Source organism: Chiloscyllium plagiosum, chromosome 5 (assembly GCF_004010195.1).
Source record: "Chiloscyllium plagiosum isolate BGI_BamShark_2017 chromosome 5, ASM401019v2, whole genome shotgun sequence".
Classification (NCBI taxonomy): Eukaryota; Metazoa; Chordata; class Chondrichthyes; order Orectolobiformes; family Hemiscylliidae; genus Chiloscyllium; species Chiloscyllium plagiosum.
In genome coordinates, this window is record NC_057714.1 from 41,732,424 (window position 1) to 41,742,413 (window position 9,990).

Below are 9,990 nucleotides of genomic sequence, written 5' to 3' on the forward strand. Positions count from 1 at the left end.
CTCTTCCTCCCCCTGGGATCTCCAGATCCTGTACTCCCTCCTCCTCCTCCAGGGATCTCCAAATCCTGTACTCCCTCCTCCTCCTCCTCCCCCTGGGATCACCAGATCCTGTACTCCCTCCTCCTCCTCCTCCTCCCTCTGGGATCGCCAGATCCTGTACTCCCTCCTCCTCCTCCCCCTGGATCGCCAGATCCTGTACTCCCTCCTCTTCCTCCCCCTGGGATCTCCAGATCCTGTACTCCCTCCTCCTCCTCCAGGGATCTCCAAATCCTGTACTCCCTCCTCCTCCTCCTCCCCCTGGGATCACCAGATCCTGTACTCCCTCCTCCTCCTCCTCCTCCCTCTGGGATCGCCAGATCCTGTACTCCCTCCTCCTCCTCCCCCTGGATCGCCAGATCCTGTACTCCCTCCTCTTCCTCCCCCTGGGATCTCCAGATCCTGTACTCCCTCCTCCTCCTCCAGGGATCTCCAAATCCTGTACTCCCTCCTCCTCCTCCCCCTGGATCTCCAGATGCTACACTCCCTCCTGCACCCCCAGAATCTCCAGGTCCTGTCTCCTCTCCTGTGATTTCCCCATACACAGTTCTCCCCCATCTTCTGTGATCCCCATTTCTCTATCCCTTGCATTTTCTCCTCTCACCATGGATTTGGAAATCTGTGCATCAATCTGTGGAACTGTCCACTGGTGTGATCCTCTCCAAAAGATGTAAGAGCAGAATTAGGCCGTTTCGCTGATCAAATTTGCTCCACCATTTAATCATGCCTGATATAGTTCTCAACCATCCTCCTGCTTTCTCCCTATAATCCTTATTCCCCTTATCAATCAAGAACCTATCTATCTCAAGTGTCTTAAATGCACTTGAAGACTTGGCTTCCACAGTCCTCTGTGCAATGAATTGCACAGCTTAACCATCTTCTGGCTGAAGACATTCCTGCTCATCTCCATTCTAAATGGATGTCTCTTCATTCTGAGGCTGTGCCCTCGGGACTTAGTCTCTTGTACTAGTGGAAACATCTTCTGCATGCCCACTGTATCCAGGCCTCTCGGTAATTTGGGTGGCACGGTGGCTCAGTGGTTAGCACTGCTGCCTCACAGCACCAGGGTCCTGGGTTCGATTCCCGCCTGTCTGTGTGGAGTTTGCACATTCTCCCCGTGTCTGTGTGGGTTTCCTCCGGATGTTCTGGTTTCTCCCACAATCTAAAGATGTGCAGGTCAGGTGAATTGGCCATGCTAAATTGCCCACAGTGTTAGGTGCCTTAGTCAGGGGTCAATATAGGATAGGGGAATGGGTTTGGGTGGATTTCTCTTCAGAGGGGCGGTGTGGACTTGTTGGGCCGAAGAGCCTGTTTCCACACTGTAGAGAATCTAATCTAATCTGTAAGTTTCAGTTCGTTTTCCCCCTCACCTTCTAAACTCCATTGAGTACAGACACAAGGTTCTTAACCACTCCTCATATGACATGTCTTTCAATAGACAATAGACAATAGGTGCAGGAGTAGGCAATTCAGCCCTTCGAGCCTGCACTGCAATTCAATATAATCATGGCTGATCATTCCTAATCAGTATCCTGTTCCTGCCTTATCTCCATAACCCTTGATTCCACTATCTTTGAGAGCTCTATCCAACTCTTTCTTAAATGAATCCAGAGAGTGGGCCTCCACTGCCCTCTGGGGCAGAGCATTCCACACAGCCACCACTCTCTGGGTGAAGAAGTTTCTCCTGAGCTCTTCACCCCAGGGTCATTCTTGTAAACATTCTCCATACCTCATCTAAAGCTGGCACATACTTCCTTAGATACAGGGCCCGAAATTGCTCACAATGTTCCAAATTCCTCATTTCCTTGGGGAAGTATTTAGCTGAGTTGTGGAAAATATCTTATTTCTCTTCTTTAGAAGAAGTTCTCTGTGTGCCCTGAATCTGTTCCACATTCTACTAATTTCATATTCACTCTTGCTATTCAAACTGAGGAGGACCCAGTCTACTCCCACCCTTCAGACGTGAGGCTACTACATTTGTTAATCTAATATAGAATCTGTGCATTTTTTAACAAATCATCTGTTGGGAGGGTGCCATGAGTTTTGAGATCTGCAACTGCTCATCTGTATACTTAGATGCCAAAAGGTATGGTGCTGGAAAAGTACAGCTGGTCAGGCAGCATCTGAGGAGCAGGAGAATCGATGTTTCGAGCATAAGCTCTTCATTAGGAATGAGGTTTGTGGGCCAAGGGGGCTTAGAGATGAATGGGAGGAGGTGTGGAGCTGGGGGGAAGGTAGCTGGGAATGTGATAGGTAGATGAAGGTGGGGGAGAAGGTGATAAGTCAGAGAGGAAGGTGGAGCAGATAGGTGGGAAGGAAGATGGACAGGTAGGACCATTCAAAAGGGCAGTGCCAAGTTGGAAGGTTGGGACTGGGATAATGTGGGGGCGCAGGAGATGAGGAAACTGATTAAATCCACATTGTTCCCGTGTGTTTGGAGGGTCCCAAAGCAGAAGATAAGGTGTCGGTGGTTAGGGTTTGGTGATGGAAAAGGCCCAAGATTGAATTTGGTCATTTTTGTTGATGTTTTGGTTTTTTGTTATTGCTACTGTTTGCAAATAGCACAATATAAAATGCCACTGCCTATCCGTCTGGCAATGGCTAGCAGCTAATGAAGGTATTTTCAAATACCAAGTTAGCTCCATTTTCAGCATGCTGCTGTACAAGTACCTTGGCAGCTCAACTGAGGCTGCATGGCAGAAGCCAGTGCCCATGTAATTCACAACAAGCTAAAGTTTCTTTTGCAATATATGGATGTGCTTGAAAGTGTACAAAGATACTGCTATGTGCAAAATAAGCAGTTTACTGTAACAGTAATATAGATTATATTGTTCATGTTTACATGCTGACCTTGGTATGATCTACTGTTCTTTTGTAAAGTGACGTGCAACTTTGGGTTCTTTGCATTCTTGGCTGTGACAGGCTCCATATTTAGCTGAACTGTGTGCTCATCAAAAGTTGCTGCCAGGCTTTACAGGCAGTACATGTTTGTTTGTTATATTTGATGCCACAGTGTTAAAAGTATTTAAGAATTATGTGTCTATTTCTAACGTATCTTATCAGGTTACTACAAAACCAAAATCCTGTCTGCAAAAATGACCCTGAGCTTCCAGTTGCTTGCCACTTCAACACACAATACTGTTCCCTGGTCAGCATCTGTCTCAGGCTTGTTGCAGTGCTTCAGTGAAGTTCACTGCAAGCTGAAAGAATAGCACCTAATTTTTCTACTTGGGGACCCTTCAGCCTTCTGGACTCAATATCAAGGTCAACAACTTCGGGCTTCAGCTTTCCCATGTCCTTACTCCAAGCCTCAACACCAGGCCTTGTTATCTCACAGTCTGCTATTACACACAACCTATTGTTAGCCACTAACAGACCCCATTAACAGCTATTCACCCTTCTAGCCAGATCATTACCTGCTCCTTTGGCTGTCCAACTGTTCTTTTCTCTCTTGGGGCTCTATCCCCACCAATCGTTTACTCCTTACCTCCTCCTCCTCCCACCGTATCTTCCGCGTGGATGTGTGGACACCGGCGCGTGCGCAGAATGATGAAAGCGTCAGTGCATGCATGGAGATTTTGGCACGCACATAGGCACATGCCCAGAATGAAGCGTGTAAACTGATCCCTCACTGGAATTGCGCTATTGCCAACATGGGTAAGCGTTCTTCAAAATAATGTTCCCTAATTCTTCAGCGATGTTATAGCTAAATTGCGCTGCCAAAACGCGTGTTTTGCCAGAACTACCTGTATCAGTGAATACCCCACTTATAATGAAGGGAAGGTCTTTGATATTGCAACTGAATATGTGTGAGCCTAGGATAGTAATCTGAGGAAATTCTGCAGAAATTCCTAAGCCAGAATAACTGGCCTTCAACCACAACCATCTTCCTTTGAGCCAGACATGACTCCTACCAGCAGAGAATTATCCCTTTGATTCCCATTACTAGATCTCCATGATGCCACACTTGATCAGCTGTGGCCTTGATGTCACAGGCAGTCACTCTCTCCAAATCTCTGGCATTCACCTTTTTTTTGTTTATGTTAGAACTAACTCTGTGATCAGGTCAGGAGCTGAGTGACACTGGTGGAAACCAAACTTATTGTCACTGAGCAGGTTATTGCTAAGCAAGCACTGATGACACCTTCCATCACTTTGCTGATGAACAGACATATTTGGAACAACTACAGAGAATGCTGGAGAAACTCTGTTGTTCTGAAGAAGAGAATTTCAAACTCAAAAGTATTATCCCTGTTTCTCTCTCCACAGATGTTGCCAGATTGTTGAATTTCAAAATCATTTTCTGTGTTTATTTCAGATTTCCACATCTGCAGTATACAGCCTTCGATGGTAATTGGATTTGTCTTGGCTTTTGTGTACAGAACATTCATGGAAAAGTTTCTATGTTGTCGGGTAGATGCCAGTGCTGTAGCTATACTGGAACAGCTTGGTGGGTGGCGTGGTGAATTCTGGAGCACAACTGTTCAGTCCAATTGCCAGAATGTTGTCAGGACCCATGGCCTTTGCAGTATCCAGTGCCTCTAGCTGTTTCTTGATACCGTGTAGAGTGAATTGAATTGGCTGAAGCTTGAAATCCATGATGTTGGTGATCTCTGGAGGTGAAGATCTGGACCCGGGGTGGGGCAATGGAGGGTGGTCTCTCTGTTCCGTGATCAGTCAATACACACTCACAATCAATCTGGTTCTTTAAGACTTCATTCTTTATTTCTTTATATGGCGGGGTACAGAGCATCTGGAAACACAGAGGTTGTGTACTTCCGTATTCCTAGGAGGAGCTGCATACATGGCTTAAAACAAAGACATTTTTATACTTTTCTTAAAGAAAGGTACAGGCCGTGATCACATAGTACATTCAAACAGTTACCAGTCAATACACGATATTGCTTTATTTGACAGTTACTTGATCCAGTGATATTTCCTGGGAACCAGCTTTGTTTCCCAACACTCAGGCCACCCTTACATCGCTAACCAAGTTTAAAATCACACAACACCATGTTATAGTCCAACAGGTTTAATTGGAAGCACTAGCTTTCGGCGTGCTGCTCTTTCATCAGATGGTTGTGGAGTACACAATTGTAAGCCAATGAATTCATAGCAAAAGTTTACAGTGTGATGTAACTGAAATTATAGATTGAAAAATAGCTTGATTGTTTATTAAGTCTCTCATCTGTTAGAATGTCTGTTACAAAACTTTTTTTTAAAAGTTATATTCTCAGGTTAACTGTAACAATTGGTGTCAGCCCAAATAAGATGTTGAAGGTATTAGCCCCCTGTGTTCTGTTGTCATTATGGCCCAGACATTATGTGGAGTTTGCACATTCTGCCTGTGTCTGCGTGGGGTTTCTCCAGGTGCTCTGGTTTCCTCCCACACTCCAAAAATGTGCAGGTTAGGTGAATTGGCCATGCTAAATTGCTCGTAGTGTTAGGTGAATGTAGGGGAATGGGTCTGGATGGGTTGCGCTTCGGCGGGTCGGTGTGGACTTCTTGGGCCGAAGAGCCTGTTACCACACTGTAAGTAATCTAATCTAATCTAATCATATTTAGGTATGTCTGCTGCTGCTCCTGTCATGCCCTTCTGCACATTTCATTGAACCAGGGTTGATCTCCTGGCTTGATGGTGATGGTTGAGTAAGGGATGTACTGGGCCATGAAGTTGCAGATTGTGTTGGAGTTCAATTCTGCTGCTGGTGATGGCCAACATTGCCTCATGGATGCCTGGTCTTGAGTTAGCAGATCAGTTTGAAATCCATTCCATTTAGCATGGTGATAGGGCCATACAACACGAAGGCCATTTTGTGTTATGGATTGTCACAGAATAAATAAATGTTCAGTTTTGTTAATGTTGATTGAGGGACAGTTATTGGCTAGAACATGGTGACAACTTTCTTGCTCTTCTTTAGATATTAACATGGGATCTTTTATGTCTATCTGAGACAGCAGATAGGGTTTTATTTCATGATCTCATCCGAAATATGTAACCTTCACCTGTGTAGCACACTCTCACTGGCACACTGAGTGATCAGTCTGTAATTAAGGTAGCAACTCAATATATATCAATTTGATCAGATGATAAGAAACAGCTCTGGGGCTGAGAGATAACTGTGCGGAACAGTGAGAGGTGCTTAATTTGTAGAATGGTGTTGAGGCAAGAGGATACTGGTTCTGGCACTTTCAAGTGTGCAGATATACTTCTCTTTACAAACCTTCACCTGGAATTCCTTTTCTAAAAGACTTTCCTAATTCCCTGCTGCAACTCCTATGGGAAATCAGTGGAACCACAGGATTTTCGCTAAAGCCAAGGGAGGAGATTGGGAGAACCCTGCTAAAATTGCAGTTCCACCCTTAAGCCTTTAAATACCTTGTGCTGGATCTTTTGAGAGGGAAGGGGATAGGCAGTGATACATTGCCAGATAAGCACCAGCAACCTATTATGTAATACATATTAGGTTGGGGAGTTCAGAATTAGGCAGCATATTTTTAAGACGAGAAAGATTTAAAAGAGACCTGACTGGCAACATTTTCACACAGGTGGTGATTCATATGTGGAATGAACTGCCAGAGAATGTGGTAGATGCAGGTACAATTGCATTTAAAAGACATTTGGACAAGTACATAAATGGGAAAAGTTTAGAGAGATGTGGGCTAACCTCACGCAAGTGGGATTAGTTCAGTTTGGGAAACTTGGTTGGCATGGGCGAGTTGAACTGAAGGATCTATTTCCGTGCTGTCTGACTCTATGATTCTACAACAAGATTGAGAGTGTTCTCAACTTGATGACATGAATCGTCTTCAAAGAACTGTTTAGTGGTCACGCTTGCCAATACAGTTCTGGACAGATACATCTGTGGCTGGAAGATTGGTGAGGATGAAGAGAAGAATGTTTTTCATGTTCTTGGTTCCCTCACCATTTGCCGCAGACCCAGTCTAGGAAATCTGTCCTTTAGGGCTTGACCAACTCACTCAGTAATGGTGATGTTGAGCAAATCTTGAGTACTCCAGAGTACTTTCTGTACCCTTGTCATCCCCCCATGGTTCTTCAATGCTATTCAACATGAAGGACAACTGAGGTAGAGTGGCACATGGTGATCACAAGAAGGTTTCCATGCCAATGTTTAACCTGATGTCCTGGGATCTGGAGACAATGCTAAAGACTCTGAGGGCAACTTCTTCCCACCTTTCTATTACTATGCCACCACCTCTGCTGGGTTTATCCTTCTAATGGGACAGGACATATCCAGGAATGCCGATGATGTGGGACACTTTGTAAGTTATGACTCAATGAGTATGACTATATTAGGCTGTTGCTTGAGACCGCTCTCTCAATGTTAGCTTCTTCCAATTTTGGCAAAAGCCCCCCAGAAGTTATTCAAGAGGACTTTGCAGGGTCATTGTGTTTGTCATTGTTGTCTCCAGTACCTTAGTCAATGCTTTAGTTGTTGCCAGATCCATCTGGTTTAACCCATTTTTTTTTCTTGAATACTTTTTAGAGGTCAAATAAGCTAAATGGCTTGCTAGGCTATTTGAGATGGCAGTGAAGAAAACCACATTACTGTGGGTCTGAAATCACATGCAGGCCAGATCAGGTTAGGCCTAAAGGGCACAATGACAATTGACATTGGTTCCATGGTCATCATCAGACTTTTACTTGCAGATTTCTATAAAATTTCAATTCTACCATCAGCCTTGGTGGGATTTGAATGCAGGACCACAGAATATTACCTGGGTCTCTATATTATTAATCCAGTGACAATTCCATTAAGTCATCGCCTCCTGATCACCTGTGTATTCTTTTGCACATCATTGTGTGCCTGATAAAGTAAGATTAAATTAAGAATGCTTGGTAGATCACTATCTTGTAAATATTGATGGTATTTTATACAGGATACCTCTTTTCAATTTTCCCTTATCAATCTTGTAATTGAAGGCATAACTTGATCTTTGACAATCTATACAGTAATCTTGATCAAAACACTTTTGCTGAAGACTTGACTAATGCTATTTACCTTAGGTACCAGAAATGGTTGTGAAAAGACCTCCTTCATCTTTCTACGACAAGAACTTCCAGTACGGCTTTCAAATATCATGAAGGAAATCAACCTACTTCCAGATAATTTGCTGGGAACTCCATCTGTTCAAACCGTTCAAAGTTGGTGAGTGATGAAAAAAATAGGTTTTTATTTGACTACTACTCAAGAGAGTGAATTGAGTGACATTGTTTTGTGGACAGATTTGACGTTAATCAGCACTATGCTTCTCAATATCTGAAGAAAGGGTCACTGGATGTGAAATGTGAACTCTGCTTTCTCTCCACAGATGCTGCCAGACCTGCTGAGTTTTTCCAGCAATTTATGATTTTGTGTATGCTTCTTATACTTTGATTGGTTCTTCACAACATGTTAATTTTTCTGTATAGCAGAGATGTCACTGGACTGGTAATCCAGGAAATGGGCTTATATTGTAGATGGTGAAGTTGAATTCAGTAAATATCTGGAATGAAAATCTAGCCTAACCAATCTGGAAGTCTACCACTAAGGAAGTCTACTGTCCTTACCTGATCTGGCTTACATGTGACTCCAGACCAATAGAGGTGTAGGTGACTCTTAGCTGCCTTCTGAAATGGCGTAGCAACTCACTTAACTGTTTCAAAATTCTACAAAGTCTAAACGAAGGAATGAACCAGATGGACCACCCAGTATCCAGCTAGGAATCAATAATAGCAATAGCCCTGTCAACCCAACAGGGGATTTATGCCAAAATTGGGAGAGTTGTCCCAGGGATTGCTCATGCAACAGTCTGCCATTGTCATTATCACAAAATTATGCCTTTATAGATGCTATGCAACACAATTAACATTCTTGGGTGTTCATACCGGACTGGTAAGACAAGCACAGTTGAGATGGCAGCACAGAGGTATACAGTTGGGAAGGAATTAAACTAGAATTTCTTAACATTGAATCCGACCTCATGAAGTTTCATGATATCAAGCTAAACATAGGCAAGGAAACCTCTTGCTGATCACGACCCACTGCTTTCCCTTGACTGATGAATCAGTGTTTCTTCATCCAGGGCAGTTATTTGGGTGGAACTGAAAAATAAGAAAGGGATGATCACCTTATTGGGATTGCATTATAGACCCCCGAATAATGAGCGGGAAATTGAGAAACAAATTTGTAAGGAGATCTCAGTCATCTGTAAGAATAATAGGGTGGTTATGGTTGGGGATTTTAACTTTCCAAAATTAGACTGGGGCTGCTATAGTGGTAAGGGTTGAGATGGAGAGGAATTTGTTAAGTGTGTGCAAGACAATTTTCTGATTCAGTATGTGGATGTACCTACTAGAGAAGGTGCAAAACATGACTTACTCTTGGGAAATAAGGCAGGGCAGGTGACTGAGGTGTCAGTGGGGGAGCATTTTGGGGCCAGCGACCATAATTCTATTAGTTTTAAAATAGTGATGGAAAAGGACAGACTTGATCTAAAAGTTGAAGTTCTAAATTGGAGAAAAGCTAATTTTGACAGTATCAGGTAAGAACTGTACATGTATTTAGAAAGGCAAGGACTGATTACGGATAGTCAACATGGCATTGTGCATGGGAAATCATGTCTCACAAACTTGATTGAGTTTTTTGAAGAAGTAATAAAGAGGATTGATGAGGGCAGAACGGTAGATGTGATCTATATGGACTTCAGTAAGGTGTTTGACAAGGTTCCCCATGGGAGACTGGTTAGCAAGGTTAGATCTCACGGAAAACAAGGAGAGCGGCACGGGCGCACGGTGGGCGGCATGGTGGCACAGTGGTTAGCACTGCTGCCTCGCAGCGCCAGAGACCCGGGTTCAGTTCCCGCCTCAGGCGACTGACTGTGTGGAGTTTGCTCATTCTCCCCGTGTCTGCGTGGGTTTCCTCCGGGTGCTCCGGTTTCCTCCCACAGTCC

At 43.9% G+C, this 9,990-nt stretch overlaps 1 protein-coding gene across 1 annotated transcript in view; it reads left to right on the top strand.

Moving 5' to 3' along the window:
* The window catches only part of pdk4 (pyruvate dehydrogenase kinase, isozyme 4), a 70,260-nt gene that overhangs the window by 1,248 nt on the left and 59,022 nt on the right, over positions 1-9,990 (top strand). Inside the window, exon 2 of the mRNA XM_043691002.1 lies at positions 8,066-8,207. Coding sequence (XP_043546937.1) covers positions 8,066-8,207 — 142 coding nt within the window. The remainder of the gene's footprint in view (positions 1-8,065; positions 8,208-9,990) is intronic.